At 36.6% G+C, this 18,522-nt stretch overlaps 1 protein-coding gene across 1 annotated transcript in view; it reads left to right on the top strand.

Annotated features, from left to right (window-relative positions):
- Positions 1-1,720, top strand: part of LOC107551185 (R-spondin-2-like) — a 61,997-nt gene extending 60,277 nt beyond the window's left edge. Inside the window, exon 5 of the mRNA XM_016232713.1 lies at positions 448-1,720. Coding sequence (XP_016088199.1) covers positions 448-566 — 119 coding nt within the window. The 3' untranslated portion in view covers positions 567-1,720. The remainder of the gene's footprint in view (positions 1-447) is intronic.
- Positions 1,721-18,522: the final 16,802 nt, after the last annotated feature.

Raw genomic sequence — 18,522 nt, 5'->3', positions numbered from 1 at the left:
TCATGGTTTCCACAAAACTATTAAGCAGCATGGCTGTTTTTAGCATTGATAATAATAATAAATGTTTCTTGAGCACCAAATCAGCATATTAGAATGATTCTGAAGGATCATTCATGTGACACTGAAGACTAGAGAAATGGTTCCTGAAAAATAAGCTTTGCCATCACAGGAATAATTGGCAATTTAAATGATATCAAAATAGAAGCATGAGCATAAGAGCATTAGAGACTTTTTCAGAAACATTAAAAAATCTTACTGACCCCAAACTTTTGAACAGTGTAGTTTTTAGTTATACTGTAATTAAATTCAAAAGCCCAGAACAACCAGATGTTTGTTTGAATACCAATCAACTCCCAGTGCAACAGAAGCTTCTGCTTGGTCATATAGATATATTTATTTAAAGCACATATATAATGTGCTTTTTCTTTTCTGTCTGTTTTGCTATAGCGGGTTCGGGGAAGGGCCACCGGACCAAAGACCAGAAGAAGTCCAACAAGCAGAGGCTGCGCTTCCGGGCTCAGAACCAACACAGTGACCACCTCGCCTCTCTTCGAGCCAGCCCGTAAAATAAATAAATAAATCAAAAACAAAGACTTTTCGATGGAACAAAGACCACAAAGCTGCTAACCCATGCTCCACACACACCTACCCTGATGAAAACACACACGCGCATCCAAATGGGATTATTCACACTCATGTGGTCACACTGTGTCTCTGTGCCTCCTGCTGCTTCCCTCAAAGGTGACACGTCCCCCTGACCCACGACCCTACTGTGATATCATGGAACACTATACCAGCTGTTCATATAGCTCATATCTCGTCCTATTTGAGGAGGAAGAAGAGAGAGACTGAGCTGGAAGCACAGAAAGCTTGGGCCTGGAGACCTGGAGGAGTAGAACGAGCACAGAGTGGTGAAAGGAGCAGAAGGGATTAGAAACGTGATTGACTGATAATGATGTCCTGAAAAACAAGAGAGAGACTTATCCGTATTTATGTACAATTTACACCATCCCCTTCCCTAAAAAATCAAGGCAGAGTGTGTCATGTATTGCCTTTCTTGTCCAATAGGTACTTTGTTTTTCATTGCAATGTTGCAAACCATGCACAGTTGCGAAATTATTATTCTCAGCACAAGATGTTTACGTCCAGACCGCTTTATGCTTTAATTGTATATTGTGGGTAAGAATCTTAGTTGTTCAACTAGCATGGCCACAACTCATGTGTACATAGTTGGTGAGTTTATCTAATAACGGTAACATTGATGATAAATATATAAAAAAATTACTGTATTTTCAGTAACACCTTCAGCGTTTAAATGTGTAAAGGGTTATAATACCAGCTACAGTTAAATGAATTTAAAAAGAACAAAAAGATAAATAATAAGCATAGCCTCCACATAGCTATTACATTTATATGGTATATAATTGATTTATTTATTGATCTTTTTTTATAATTATTATTTTTTGTTTGGTGAAAATTATGTCTCTGTACCTGATACTCCTCAGTGCTGAAGTATTCTTTCAACCACTTATAACAATACAAAATATCTCCAACAGTGGAAACCGATTGTGTCTGATTTGCCGATAAATGTCCCACAGAAATTCATTGTGTAAACCTGGTTTAACATCTTGTACTAATATGTTGATCACACATCCTGCAGCAGCTGAAGTAGATTGATAATGTGTATATTGTGTGCTATTAAAACGCAGTTCATGTTGCACTTCATGGTGCTGTTGTATATTTTCAGAACTTCGCCAACCTCCCATCAAGTCCCAAAGCTCTATCATGTAACATTTGTCATTTCACAGCACACCAACAGATATGCCTAACTGGTAGCAGAGAATGGGACAAAGAAACGGCCTAATCTTCCAAACTGTCTCCATTTATCATGTATAAAAAGTCAGACGGAAGGCATCCAGATTCTGATACACCTGTGAACCTAGAAATTATTTCCAGAAGAGAATAAGGATTGCTAAACAAACAAACAAACAAAAAAAAAGAAAGAAGTAGGAGTAGGGTTCATAAACCCTCCATGTAGTGAATGTATATGTAAACTTAACTGTTCAAACACCCATCTGCTGTGGGTTACAAGCTAATGAACTGCACACAGATGTCACCTCGGGGGCCACACCATCACAAAACCAAACTGTAAAATCATAGTCAAGAAACAGGTACACTGTAATGATTCCTTAGAGAAGAAGAATTACAGAAGGCCACCAGCAATAGAACATTAGGCTACATGATTTTTACTGTAAAAAAATCTCCTGTGGACTTTTGTACAACATTTATATAATAGTTAATCCCAACTACCAGCTTGTCACCGTTTACTCACCGTCATGTCGTTTCAAAAATGTAAACGTCGTTACATTTGTAGGCTAGTCATTCTTTTGAATCAAATCTTTTCTATATGAATCAGTTTGCTAACAAAAGCAGTGTGAATGCTTCATTTGCTAATCGAACAGATCCAGTTGTCAACTCACTGATTCAACGATTCAAAAATAAACACAACTATCATATGATTTATATGTGGTGTATACGCCGTTTGGACAAATTTTATGATGCTTTTATGGAACTTTTGCATCCCTTTTGAAGTTTGAAAGCTCCGGTTGCTATCAACGGTAAATTACATGTGAAATAAGTTTTTTCTTTTTGGGTGAAGTAATCCTTTATACCTAGAACCAGGACACACTGCTCATGCTAATGTCTTGCTTATGTATCTAATGTCTGTCCACACATCAGACGTTTGTATTGCCCGTTACCTCTTGCCATTTTGCGATTTTCTTTTCATCACTAAACCACTTCTGTAAACTACGCGGCAGCGCCTTGAAGGCAAGAGTATCATACTGAGAATGTCTGTGTTTTCCTGGTGTGTGTCTGTGGTAAGAGGTTCTGGTTTAGTTGAGTCTATGACTTCCTTTTAATCTGACGGAATGCGTTTTCATTAGCTCCATTTGGTTCTATTATTATGGCACACTTCAAAGACTGAACAAGTGGAACCACAAACAGGAAATGCTGTTTGTGAGGCCTGAGTGCTAGTGGTCCTCATTCTCGTGCAGCGTGATTTCCTTCTCATCATTCTGTCATGTACAGAGCGTTTGCTGCCTGAATGACACATATGTTCCAAAGCAGATGCCGGAGATGGAAGTTATGACATACCATTGCCAGATTAATAACGTTGCCCGGGACAATACACGTTGAAATAATTTGCTGTTTTCAATAACTTTGTATTGGGGCATTGGTTGCCCACCGAGGCAAAGGAAATCTGGGATCATTAGCTCTCTCAGTGAAAATGACATTTTTGGCAAGAGATCCTGCGCGGATGTATATGCTCTGATATTACAGGCCAAAAGTGTCCACTGGTGTAGAGTACAACTTTAGAAGTTATGACATACCATTGCCAGATTAATAACGTTGCCCGGGACAATACACGTTGAAATAATTTGCTGTTTTCAATAACTTTGTATTGGGGCATTGGTTGCCCACCGAGGCAAAGGAAATCTGGGATCATTAGCTCTCTCAGTGAAAATGACATTTTTGGCAAGGGATCCTGCGCGGATGTATATGCTCTGATATTACAGGCCAAAAGTGTCCACTGGTGTAGAGTACAACTTTACCGTATGTCATTGCCCAAAACACCACAGCATACTGTGTCCAGAGGGAAATAACTCGCAGGACCAACAAATATAATTGGAGTTTGTTAGTTAGTCCTTATAATAGGTTAGGAGTTTCTGTTTCTTTTAGGTACGTGGTGCAGAAAAATATAAACCAAAATACAAAATATATAAACCGGAATAAACCAAAATACAGTGCACACACATGCAGCATAACTCTGTGACTTCTTCATTGCGTTAGCATGTTCATACATGTACACAATGACATCATCTTAAAGGACCTCTTAAAGGACCTCTCATTACATTGTCTACAGCTATGGGCACCCAAACAAATACCCCCAAAACTTTTCAACAATTGCCCACTTGAGAACAAGGAGCTTGAATTTCACGCTGCTGTAATTTTTTTTTCTGCATTTACTTGCAAAGGCAATAACATGTTTTACATCTCCCTTTTGCTGATATAAAATGGCGCTCAAGCCCTGACTGCTTGCATCTGTCTCCACAATAAAGGGCTTCGTATAGTCAGCCACCCCTAGAACAGGTGCACTAGTCAGCTTATCTTTGAGTGTCAAAAGCGGTTTGACATTTTTCAGTCCACAGACTCCCCAAAAGGACATTAGTTCTGTAGGAGCTTTCAGTGGTAAGACATGAATTTACAGTGTGACGGGGACATTGTCTTGCATGAAAATTGCAGATTGATTGGGAAATGATTGCAGGGAAGGAACTGCATGTTGCTGAAGGAGGTTCTGAAAACCTGTCATATATCTTTATAAGAAACCCAACTCCTGCTGCAGAAAACATCCCCCAAAGTCTGAAACTTCCTCCTCCACCTTTCACTGACTTCTTTATGCACTTGGGTTCAGTCATTTCTCAGTTTGACGCTGAACAAAATGTTTCCCATCAGAAAAGTGTTTAAGAGGCACCATTGTGTTAATTTAATAATGGTTTTGAAAGACAGGGAAACATATAGCTCCATACGGTTTTCATGTAACTTTATCTGTACACTGTACATGTAAATTATTTTGGTGTTTTGATTCATTATAGGGATTTGTCAGAATTTGAGAAATTCTCTTTTATCTCTGCTGTTTTCACACATTTCTGGTGCCATAACACCCAGAGTTTCAGTCTAACACCCAACTCGGCCTCTGCCAGGCCATTCTGTGCTTGTTTCTAAATTGTGAGTGGAATAATTTCTCTGTGTTCAGTACATTTAGTTATTTATGTTTTAATGCCATATCAGCAACAATGGGTATATTCGTCAACATTAACAGTATAATTTCAATACGTCTGTGTTCTGTACATTTTAATGCCACAAAATTAGGATAATAATGTGACTTTTAAAAAGGAAATAATGAAATAATGCGACATTTGTAATTGTGTTAATAGTTCACACAAAATTTTTTATTCTGTCATTATTTACTCCCTTTCAATTTTGTGGAAAACACACAATTTTTTCAAATCTGCTTAAAAAATTCTTGACACATAAATATGCATCACACCAGATTTTATAGAAAATATTGAGCATATTTGCCATTTTATTCAATACCTATAAAGTCAGTCTTTTTTTTTCCACCAAGATTAAAATATTGTGGCCAACAGTTATTAATTTTTTATGGTACTGATTACCTCTGTCTTTTCTAAATTCTTCTTATGTATATATATATATATATATATATCCAGTCTACAAAATTAACCAATAAAGGGTGATTTAAATTTGGTTTCTTTTAATATTACAGTTTTACTTTAAGATATTTATTTACAAGGCAAAATACAATATTAGATTAAACATACAGAAAAAAATAAAAAAGGCTGTTAAACAGTGTTATGGAAGCCACAAGTCAGTCTTTTAAAATCTAGTTTAGTTGCTGAATACCCAGTGAAGTCCTGTGCTGACAAATGGAGGACAAAGGTGCGAATTGCAAACAGAACGCACTAACAGAAACCATTTGAGTGACAAGAAGGCACAACATCCCTATGGTTATGTTTCTGGGCCCGTATTCACAAAACATCTTAAGGCTAAAAGTAGCTCGTAACTCGCCGATTTAGGAGAAAATCTTAAAAATAATGGGCGTGTCAGTCCTAAATTTAGGACTCCTAGGAATTTTTTATCTAAAAGTATTTCACAAAGCATTTTAGCACTAAAACTAGCTCCTAAATCTGTGAAACGTTAGGAGTAGTGAAGAGGACTCCTAAGTCACTAAAACCAAACCACAAACTATTCCTAAAATGGCTGTTGCTGGCAATCTGCCTCGAACGTAAACATTTTTTAAATATTTGACGATAATAAAGGTATCACCTTTGGTTTTGAAGGTTATCTCAACTCCAAATTTACCTTTGATTATGTCCTTGTTTTCATTAACCAGTTGGGCAAGAAGTAACAGCTGTGCTTGTGTCCAGTCTGGTTTTCTTTACGTTTGCATGTCTTACTATCAGCCATGATTATTCTATTAAAAGGTTGTTTATATGCATATTCACTAATTATGAGAAGCATACATGTCAGAGGCTTACAATTAGCTGAACACACACTTGTTTAATTCGTGACACTTAGCCTGAATTTTATAATCTTTATTTGAATGTGGCAACATTTTTATTTTTAAACCTTTATCTTTACTATAAAATATTTATATGAATAAATCTCTGACAGAGACTATCAGCCAATCACTGTGGGCATAGTTAGTAAGCATGCTGACATCATCCATAGCAACAAGGTCAACCCCGTCCCCTTACTCTTAGCTTAAGAATAGTCTATTCCTTATTATAAGTTTGTCTCAGCAGCTTTGTGAATAGGTTTTAAGAGAAAACTCTTAGGAGAACTCTTAAGATAAAATGTTTTGTGAATACGAGCCCAGATTTCCAGAGATTCTACTAATAAGATCTGATAGATTGAATGAAGCTCTTTATCTCCTTAGTGTTGCATGGAATACAGTTGATAATTTTTAGATCCTGAGAGGTGTCATAAATATTAGTCAGCTGTGTGGCATTTATGTGGCTGACTGAAATAGAAAATCAGAGTCCAGGTGAGTTTATTCTGAGATGTGATCTGTTTTCTTCATCAGTCTGCTCTTTATCCCCACATTACACGTTCATTATGCTCTCCTCTCATCAGCGTGTCTGAAGCAATGACAGGCAGTTTGTCGGAGTGGAATACCGACTGAATACATGCTATCACTGGCCTCTAAATGAATGGCTAGTATTCAGTGCAAGCCTTTAATTCAAAGCCTTTTACTACAGTATGTGTTTAGCCTTTAACCTTTTTACAGAATGTTTGTAAGCTTTACGCAACCTCCCATGTATCTTCTGGACGTGTTTGCCTGTGTTTACATCTGTCTACCAGCTTCAGCCGGTACAAGACATATTTACTGTTTTTCCTTCTTGTGAACTGAACAAGATTGTACATTTTCTGAAGAAACTTGCCACAACACAAGGGTGTTATGGGTGGTTGCCAAGACATGGGTAGGATGTTATGGGTAGTTGCTAAGGCATGGCTACTGGTAAGTAGGGTGTTCTGAGTGGTTGCTTGCTGCAAAGGTAAAAAAAAAAAAGGTTCTTAAATCTTTATTTGTACCACTGAAAAATATTCTGAAGTATTCGAAGTTTCACTATCCAAATACTGTATTTTTAAAGTCAGAGTTTGCGTCTGGTCATTTTTAATGTACATGTGCAAGTCTTAGCTGTCAACAGTCTGTTATGCTTATCTTAGTAATTCATTATCATAATCATAAACACCCTGGTTTGTAGTGAATTTTTTTGTTTGTTTTTTTACTGCACTTTGCTATTCTGATCATTTCGCTACAGTGGCTAAAGAATCAGCCGTTTCACATTTTAGCAGAAAATATCTTACTTCTGCATTAAAAAATAAGATGCATCGGTTCTGTATATCAGTGTTTTGGATTTAATGTTTGATATTTAAAAAAAAAAGCGCATGGCTTTCATTGCGAGAGCTTGTAAGCAAATTATGTCTACTCCGAGTCAAAGGTCTTTAGTGTAGCAATGAAACAATTTAACAGGAGCTCAAGATCTAACAAATAATAATAATTTAATTAATGAGACAATTTCCACTTATTAAAGACCTGTCTGAGCTATGCTAAAAATAAAATGGACAGCCAAATGTGTAACTGCTTTTGTGGTAAAACCTTCTTAGATTGCCTGCTATTTTCCAGAATTTCTCATTAGTCATGATTGCAAAGCCAAGCATCACTAATGCACTTTTTTTCTTCTTTTTTTTTGTAAAGTTACAAATATTTATTTTAAGTGTTTGCTGTTATTCTATCTGAAAAAATAATTAAAAATTTTGAATTTATAACCGGCTAACTTAAATTGTCTGTATAACAGATCAGATAATCATTAAAAGTTTATCCATATTCATGTAATTTCAAACGTATATGACTTTCTTTCTTCTTTGGAACACAACTTTTGAAAAAAAAAAAGAAAAGAAAAGAAAGAATAATTGATTTATTTCACAAAGCCTACAATTAAAAGCAGTTGGGTCCACTGTTGTTTGGACCATACACCATTCTTCAAAATGTCTTCTTTTGTGTTCTGCAGAAGAAAGACAGAAGAAATACAGGTTTGGAATGAAGGTGAAAAATGTTGATCGAATTTTCATTTTTAGGCGAACTATTCCTTTCACATGCATTTACATTAGCATTTGGAATGGAATTCACTTGAGGAGATTTAGAACACAAATACAGTGTTTCATCTTCATCTTTCTACAGCTGTAGCTCCTCTAGCAAGTACACTCTCAGAAAAAAAGGTACAAAAGCTGTCACTGGTGCGGTACCTTTTCAAAACTTTTGTACCTTTAAGGTACCAATATGGACTGTTTAGGTACAAAGGTGTGCCTTTTGAAAAGGTACCGCCCCAGTGACAGCTTTTGTACCTTTTTTTCTGAGAGTGTAGCTTGAATAGATATACCAAAAACTGTGCATGTTTTATCCGTCCTGCTTGACAACCAGCTTTCATAATTTAACATGGCACCTTTTACACATTGAGCATCTAAAACATTTGCTCAACTGGAATACTAGAATGGCATTATGAGCTTTGTTGAAGTGTTGAGTTGCAGAGAATCCACATCCACTGCACAGGAGGGGGCATCTGAATGAAGAATCTATAGAGGAAATGGCATGTCCTGCCAATGAAACATTCACAAAACCCAGACTTTACCCTCTGACAGTGAAGAAATATTCATTTTTAATGCTGGGGAAAGTAGGTCTGGACAGACGATTTCATCTCTTGGTTAGTGGAAACTCGACAGTCCGTGGTCCCTCCAAAATGAAGCTACAGCTGTCAAATCAACCTGTCAGGAATTGCTGAGCAATTGCCATAAATGAGACTATTTGCCAGGTTATACAGATGAAACCTGCTATCCAGAGGCGGACAGTAACTAAGTACATTTACTTGAGTATTGTACTTAAGTACACTTTTTGAGTATCGGTACTTTACTTGAGTATATTTTTTTCTGGGAACTTATAACTTTAACTTCACTACATTTGAAAGACAAATATTGTACTTTTCACTCCACTACATTTCTACCAATGTCCTCGAAGTAGAAAGTCGTTATTATATAGCAGCTTTGAAAGTCAGTGGGTGATTTTTTTTCTTCTCTAAAACTTGACTTTCTTTTTTCAGACAGTTTATCAGTAATCACACTTGTAGGGCTACATGAAGAGATTTCCCAGCATTTTTTGAACACTGACCAGTTGCAAATGTAATATTTATTTACAACAATTCAATAATAAGAAGTTAATATTGTGGTATATATTAGACACAATATTGTCTGATTTTGTTAAATTGTGTACATGAAAATATTACCTATAAAGCCACAGAAGAACTGTTGTGCATCTCCTAATAAAACACAAAAAATCTGTCATTACAACTTTTACTTGTAATGGAGTAATATTTGACCAGCAGTACCTGTACTTTCACTCAAGTAATGGAGTACTTTGTCCGCCTCTGCTGCTATCCAAACATATTTATAGGTGGAGGGACCTTTCAGCAGTAAAGTGTGCAGAGCAAACTTCTCTCATGAATTTAGTCTTATAATATGAATGTTTCACACCAGCATATTGATGATCCTGTTCCTCGTTTCAAATAAAAGTTAATCAGTTTAACTCCAGACACCCCCACAATGGCTGTGTATAAATAAACAGTCACCCTCATATTTCTCATTCAAAACATACAGTAGATGTTGTTAGCCATAGGGTTGCGGGGGATCATTTTTAAAGTTGAGTACATACGTAGGTTAAACATATATAGTTTCTAATGTGCTTAAGGTATTACAGGTACATCTCAATAAATTAGAATGTCGTGGAAAAGTTCATTTATTTCAGTAATTCAACTCAAATTGTGAAACTTGTGTATTAAATAAATTCAATGCACACCAACTGAAGTAGTTTAAGTCTTTGGTTATTTTAATTGTGAAGATTTTGGCTCACATTTAACAAAAACCCACGAATTCACTTATTCATCTCAACAAATTAGAATACTTCATAAGACCAATACAAATTTTTTTATTCTAATTTATTGAGATGCACCTGTATGTAAAGTATGTATTATGTAACTTGGATACAAAAAGGTGAATATGTAGAATCGTCAATGACTGAGCATCCTACAAATGCTATGTTTGCATTTGTTTGTCTCAGACTCAGCATTCTTGTTTGCATTATCTGCATACTGATACATATTAAATATAATGGCAGGGATGAGATGCACACTTTCAAGAGATTCAAGAATATTGCATTGTGGTAGTGTTGGTTAAGCTAGTTTGAAACTCTTGTCAAGCTGCATGATACATATAATTTAATTTAGTTGAAGTGCAGCCAAGCTACTTATAAAAATATTTTTGTTTAAAATATCTTTTTAAATATACAGCTATCCAATGACAGAATTTATTCTTATATCAATTAAGATTTGACTGAACAACCCAAATTAGACCAATTTTAATATAACTAAAAAAGAAAGAAATAGATTTCTCCACAATTTATATGATCCATAATTTTTATGAGTCAAATACATACTGATAAATAAAAAAGCCACTTTCCAGCACTTTCTCATCTTGTTCGGCAGTGAAGTTGTATGCACAATTCAAACATGACAAAAAAAATAGCAATCGCTTGTTTGCTACACAGCTGATCTTTAGAAATTGCTGCTTGTTACTGGAAAAAAAACTACTGTGTATTGTTTTGATAAGTGCCAAGCTGATGTCATGCTACTTAACGAAGTCACAAAAAACGTAACAAACTAAACAAATAGGCTATGATTATTTTGTAGTTACAAACACATTAGTATATTCTGGAAACTTTGGTTGTGTTAACTAGTCATCCATGTGGGATTATGGGGCCTCTTGAACTTGACAAAAAGGGGGGAAACAAAAACACACACACAATGAAAATGACTAAATTATACTGCAATTGTCCAAAAACTACAATAGTAACAGTATTATTTATAATACGTAATTTGCCGCTTAAAATGTGAGATCCTAAAGTACGTGGGTGGGTCGCAATGATTTTGAAATGCTGGAAAATGGGTTGTGTGCCAAAACATCCTCGGCTAAGGGCTTGCACAAGAGCATCTACTACGTGATATTAAACCCATTAAACGCAAGCTTACAGAAATTAGACAGTTAATGTAAATCACTCTATATAACTAAACATCATAAGACTCTTTATGATAAAACTTGAACACATAAGCACACACATAATCATATTCACAGTTCTTGTTCATTTAGAGAGGACAATAGTAACAGTATTATTTATAATACGTAATTTGCCGCTTAAAATGTGAGATTAAAGTACATGGGTGGGTCGCAATGATTTTGAAATGCTGGAAAATGGGTTGTGTGCCAAAACATCCTCGGCTAAGGGCTTGCACAAGAGCATCTACTACGTGATATTAAACCCATTAAACGCAAGCTTACAGAAATTAGACAGTTAATGTAAATCACTCTATATAACTAAACATCATAAGACTCTTTATGATAAAACTTGAACACATAAGCACACACATAATCATATTCACAGTTCTTGTTCATTTAGAGAGTATGTCGTAACATGGTCAGGCTCCACCAAGTGCAAATTACTCCAAGTTATAGACTTTAAAGTAATTCCTTCCTTTTTTCATTCATGGAGCTGAGAGGGGCCACGAACAGATGAACTTTGTATGTAAAGTGTTTCTTATATTTAAATGTTCAAGAGGACCACATTACCTTTTTTATGATTTTGATTGTAATAGGGTCTCATCAAAACCAGATGTATGTAGTAATAATAGGCAGCTGCATAACTCTGCCTCAGGGCTTTTCCTTACATTAAAAAAAGAGTAAAAGGAAAACTTCCACATGCTAACATTTACACAGTGATTTCTTTTAATTGCACTCTGCTTTTTAATTTGTCTTGGACTAATGCTTTTAAAAATGTGCAGAAGGTATTTTATTGAAGTCTTGCCTAACGCTGGACAATGTTTCCGTGCATGTCCTTCTCTTTGGTGCATACCTGGCAACCTGCATTCCTTGTTTCATTCCCAGAGTCAAACGTGTCATACGGCATGTCGAATAAGCAGGCTTCCGTCAGTTCTTCTCTTCAAAGGATTACTGTAAATTAACATTCCTTATGTTGGGCTGCATGGACAAGTCCCAGTGAATCATGTTCGAGGCTCTGGTTGCAGCCTGGACCAAAGAACGGAGGTTTAAAGCTACATGACCTGCTATATACTGAAAGGAGCACTGTGTTTAACGCAGTGTTTCTATAAACTTCCAGTAATGATAAAGCAAGCCTTCAAAAACTTGACAGCATCAAAACATTCTGACATGTATCTTGGATGACTTTTGCTACATGGCTTGCAAAAGAAATCAGCTTTTTTATGGGCCATGACCAGAACTGCATAATCATCCTTGTCATCATATTAGATTTGTTATAGAGTTTTTGATTTCAGCTATTATAATATTTATTTATTCATGTATTAGGACCATAGGCATTGATAAATATGTGGGTGGTAAAGATTGTTCCAATTCTGTAGCGTACTTTCCATGACAGAACACTGTAACCTCAAAGGTCTCTTGATAAAAAAAAAAAAAATGATGAGAAAAGCAACAACATAAATATTGTGGGTATATTCATGGTTATGAGCTTCCAGTGGCGGTTCCTTCCAGAGGCTCTATATTTCCTGCTTTCAGCTTGTGGAAATTAGGGATTGAAGGTTTGAAGAAGAGCCCGGACCCCCGACCTGCAATAAAGCAGCTTTACAGGATGACAGCCACGACACCATCCACAGCCGACCTCCAAAAGTAAAAAGTGTGCAAAGGGGAGATGTGCGTGAGGAGAAGAAATCCCAAGAAAGACAATCGTTGATCTGAAGAATTGTGGTGCAGGTTTAACCTGAGAGTCACAGCGCTACTGTATGTCTTTCTTAGCCCTGTAGCCTACTGAACCTCAATTTTCCATGTGAACAAAGTTCTAGTCAATGCACGGGTGGAAAGCACTTATTATCATGCTACTGTAGATTTATGTACAGTATAAGTTACTGTAAAATGAGTATTATGTGAAATCTGCTTTAATTGTACTTAAAATGACTTAGAATTAATCAAAATTGTTCAAAAATTACAATTATTTACTCACCGTCATGTCGTTGCAAATCTGCAGCTTTCACATCTCATTTGCATCTGTCAAACTTTGCGCTGAAAACTATGGTGTTTCTAAAAACAGACGTGAACTGTAGTGCAGAGACTTTTCTACATATCTATATATATTTATTAATAAGTGAAAAATGTCATGTTAATATAGCCTATAATAAGAATGAGAAATACGTAGGTGGAGGGCTGCTGGAAAGAGCCAGGTAAGTGGCTGTTTACTTTTGCAATGACGTCAACGTAAGTAAATTTTAGTATGTAGCGTCAAACAGTTATGCTGCCATTTTTACTACTGACAGACTATGACAGCTTTAACTGAACTCCTCATATTTTCTTCTTGGATAGAGCTGCTTTCAGACGCAGTAAGACAATCACCCATAAATTGCTGCCAGAGAAGCAAAACTGGTGTTTTATGTTGTCTTGACTGTGTTATCAACACCAACAGCAAATGGCCTCGTTTCATTCAGTATTTCCCTGGTTTAGGCCTGTGGTCGTCAATGTCAGTGGTTCCCAAACCTGGTCCTGGAGGCACCTCAACACTGCACGTTTGGCATGTCTCCTTAATCAAACACACCTGATTCAGGTCATCAGCTCATTGGTAGAGACTCCAAGACCTGAAATTGGTGTGTCAGAGAAAGGAGACATGCAAAATGCGCAGTGTTGGGATGCCTCCAGGACCAGGGTTGGGAACCGCTGGTCTATGTAGTCAAAGAACTAAACACACAGCACCATCGTGTGGTGAAAGTGAGGTCAACCGTTCTGTTAAGTGAAGAAACTGGAGACTGTATTTGTCCTTTTCTGACACATTTTAAGGTCTCTGTTCAGCTATTATTAAGTTGTATGGGTTTTTAAATAAAACTTTTTTTTAAGGAATAGTTCACCCCAAAATATACCGGTAAATGTTGTTTGAATTTGTTTCTTCATCTGAACAGATTTAGAGAAATTTTGCATTGCATGACTTGCTCAACAATCCTTTGCAGTGAATGGGTGCTGTCAGAATGAGAGTTCAAACAACAGTTATAAAGACATCATAGTAATCCACATGACTCTAGTCCATCAATTAATGTGTTGTGAAGCGAAAAGCTGCGCGCTTGTGAGAAACAAATCCATCAAGATGTGCTTCACTTTATGTTATGTTTTAGCTGTCCTGTTTGTGTTATGGTGTGTAAATGTGTTTTAAAAGTGTTGATTTTGTACAGCACTTTGGTCAATGCTCTGTTGTATTAAAATGTGCTATATAAATAAATAAATAAATAAATAAACTAAACTAAACTTCACTTCACAAGACAACATAATTGATTGACTGGAGTCAACCTGTGGATTATTATGATGTTTTTTATCAGCTGTTTGAACTCTATTCTGATGACACCCATCTGTGTTGATTTTGTACAGCACTTTGGTCAATGCTCTGTTGTATTAAAATGTGCTATATAAATAAATAAATAAATAAATAAATAAACTAAACTAAACTTCACTTCACAAGACAACATAATTGATTGACTGGAGTCAACCTGTGGATTATTATGATGTTTTTTATCAGCTGTTTGAACTCTATTCTGATGACACCCATTCACTGCAGAGGATCTATTTGTGAGCAAGTGATGCAATACTAAATTTCTCCAAATCTTTTCTGTTCCAATAAAGAAATCAACTCATCTACACCTAGATGCCAGAATATCATACAAACTTTGCGGTTGTCTTTTTTTTACTTTTGCCAGTAAGATGCCACCTGTCAACGCCCTAGAATCACTCAGAATACCTTAGCAACCACATACCAACACCCTGGCAACCACCAACAACACCATATAACATCCTGACATAAATTTTGAACATCTACAAAGAACCTTAGCCTTGCGAAGTACCTCAAAACCGAAGTATCAGAGCTGTGGTAAATAAAGCGATATTTCATGTCAAGGGTTTAGAAATAGTAACAGATATCCACAATCACGCATATCTGTGAGTGGAAGTCGTGGATGTTCAGCAGATTGACACCTTTATTCCCTCACAGTCATTGGATTTGGAGCACTGTTGTTGGACTGTGGTCCTGCTCAAATCTCATGGTGGTTAATTAGAGGAGTCCTGTGGGAGCCTGGCAAAGCCTCTGTCTAATGAAACCTCTTCAACCAAAGCCACAGTGTCTCCAGCGCATTAGGTCTTCAGTAGCAGACTCACAATAACATCTCCACGTTATTATGCATTCTCAGTAAGCAGAAGACCACACTGCTCTCTTTCTCTGGTCAGTCAAACACTGGACCCTCTGTCATTGCCAACCTAAAGGAAAGACAGCAGCAGTATCCGGGGATTACACCCAGAATGCTCCTCACACAATGGTGGGCTTCTTCTGGCTTAATGAAGCAGATGATGTTTAATCCGGAGATGGATGTGGAAAGTCTCATCACTGAAGCACTTACGTCCACTTTAAGACTTTATTACAAAGTGTAACCTACCATTTTGGCCAAAATTTGGCCTAGTGTTGTTGCCTTTTTTGTTGCCATTTATAACAGAAATATTAGCGTGCGTGCCAGTGTCCTGCACACAAAGTCGGACAACGAAAAAAATTAGTTCGATTTGAGAACAAATTACTCTTATGCATCGCTTCTTTTGAACAAGTCAATCGAATCGTTCTAAGCCGCAACACGTTTCTCAGTTATGTCCGATACCTAAGTTACTATGGAGTTTATTTTGTCTTTTTTATTCAATCAGACATACTGTGTTTGAGAGTAAAACGAATTATTTTGTAATTAAAAAAATTAAAGATTGCAAAAAAAGTCTTAAAGTGCATAAAAAATTATTATGTTTTGAATATGGATATTTTTCTTACAAAAACGCATCGATTCACTACAGAAGGCCTTTGTTCACCCCCCGGAGCCGTGTGAGACACTTTTTTTAATGGATGGGTGCATTTTATTTAACTGCTTTTGGACTGATGCATGCAACACTCGCTGAGTGGTATTAAACAGCTTGAAAGATCAAAGACCATTTTTAATATAACTCCGACTGGATTCATCTGAAAGAAGACAGTCATATACACCTAGGATGACTTGAGGGTGAGTAATTTATGGGCTAATTTTCATTTTTGGGTGAACTAACCCTTTAATTACTCTCTCTTCTTACACTCTCCCATCTAAATCCGTAACGTTAGCTAAGCCCGTTAGCTAAACCTCCAGCAGCCAGGATCTGTCTCCAGCTTGGAGTAATGGGTGTGCTGAAAGGTAGGGGCGTGCCAAAAGGTAGGGGGCGTGTCAAACTGTGTTGGCCAATCAGCGGTAAGCATACATTTATGTAAGATGGCGCGATTCACTACAGAAGGCCTTTGTTCACCCCCCGGAGCCGTGTGAGACACTTTTTTTAATGGATGGGTGCATTTTATTTAACTGCTTTTGGACTGATGCATGCAACACTCGCTGAGTGGTATTAAACAGCTTGAAAGATCAAAGACCATTTTTAATATAACTCCGACTGGATTCATCTGAAAGAAGACAGTCATATACACCTAGGATGACTTGAGGGTGAGTAATTTATGGGCTAATTTTCATTTTTGGGTGAACTAACCCTTTAATTACTCTCTCTTCTTACACTCTCCCATCTAAATCCGTAACGTTAGCTAAGCCCGTTAGCTAAACCTCCAGCAGCCAGGATCTGTCTCCAGCTTGGAGTAATGGGTGTGCTGAAAGGTAGGGGCGTGCCAAAAGGTAGGGGGCGTGTCAAACTGTGTTGGCCAATCAGCGGTAAGCATACATTTATGTAAGATGGCGGCACGATTTGACACTTCATTCATGTGTCTAGGACAAATGGTGCAATAGGTAAATTTGCAGACAATAGATCAATTTGCAGTCCCTAATGGCAAGCTCACACTACAGGATTTTTGGCTGGATTTTGCTGTCGCGGACAGATTTCCACAGTCTGTGACAAAACCCCCAGATCGTGACCAAATAGGTGCTTGTTGTGGTCGCCGAAGCTCGTTAAGTATGAGCAGGTCAGCAACGTGATCCGAACCTGTCTCGAGCTATCACAGACGCTACGCCATTTTCAAACCTGTTTGATATTATCGCCACATGATCTCGTAATGTGAGCGACACAATGTCAAGCTGGAACTAATCCAGCCAATCACAGTGCAGATGGTATAAACACTCTTATCATGCATCTTTATGAACAAAAACGAAAAGCCACAAATTAATCAAATCAACTAACTAAAAATGTATTTAACAAATGCATAGATTGTGTTTATAATACCACATTTCATTGTACTATTTAATTACCTCCAACTCTTTCTGCAGTACTGACAGTCCTTGTTGTTCACGTCTTCCAAGCCATTGTTTCTGCCATATTCTCTTTTGTCGTGGTTTCTTCTTTCTTTCGGATAAAATAACTGCACAGACCAGTTGAAGGGCCAGTTGATCGTCCATGCTTGAATAAATGGCATATAATCGCTGTAATTTCTCGCGAGAATTTATGTGAGAAAACATATTTTCGCTAATTGTTGGGAATGCCTCTTCACTGAATGTTTTGTAGTGTGTGCACCTCATTAGCGTCGTGTTGTGTAGTGTGCACGCAGCTATGACAAGACGACGACAGATGAGAAGAAATATTGTTGCGTAGTGTGAGCAACACAGTGATTCAGCTAGTCTTTCAATCATTCATTGTGTCTTTTTCTGTCTTTGTTAATAAAACACGTGCTACTTCCGAAGTTAATTTGTCATTTCTTCTCTTGTTGAGTGCTGTTTTTTAATCATAGACATAAAATATGAAACTTATGTGATGATGGTCCTTTTAAAAGGAGTTAGAATTTAAAAATTTGAAAGCCAAAACATATATACATGATACATGCACATATATACATGATAGCTCAGATGAGTGACAGAAAGAAAAAAAAAGTTAAATGACATCTTCATTTGAAACAATACAGCTCTCAAGTAACTAAAAACATGTAGGGACACATTTGTAGAAGTACCCTTACAAAAATACAAAAGCAAAAAGTAGCCAACTTAAAAACGTTGAAAAAAGTGGGGTTTTTTTTTCAAATGTGAATATTTTAAAATTTCAAAGTTTAATGTTTTTTTTTTTGTTTGTTTTTATTAAAAAGTTCAAATGGAAAACATTCATCAAAGTTTCAAAGCTTAATGTTTTTTTTTTTTAAATTTTTTAATTAAAATTCAAATGGAAAACATTCATCAATGCATTCAAGTGACTCTTTGTATGCAGGCTACTGTATTTCTAACGTGGTTTTTTGAATAGCTTAGGCCTAACAGATCCAGAAAAAAAAAGAAAACTTGAGTTGCAGTGGTTATTGAA

The sequence above is a fragment of the Sinocyclocheilus grahami genome, unplaced genomic scaffold (assembly GCF_001515645.1).
Source record: "Sinocyclocheilus grahami isolate Dianchi unplaced genomic scaffold, SAMN03320097.WGS_v1.1 scaffold417.1, whole genome shotgun sequence".
NCBI classification, from domain to species: Eukaryota; Metazoa; Chordata; class Actinopteri; order Cypriniformes; family Cyprinidae; genus Sinocyclocheilus; species Sinocyclocheilus grahami.
Note: the sequence above shows the minus strand (reverse complement) of the source record. Positions and strands in the feature narration are given on the sequence as shown.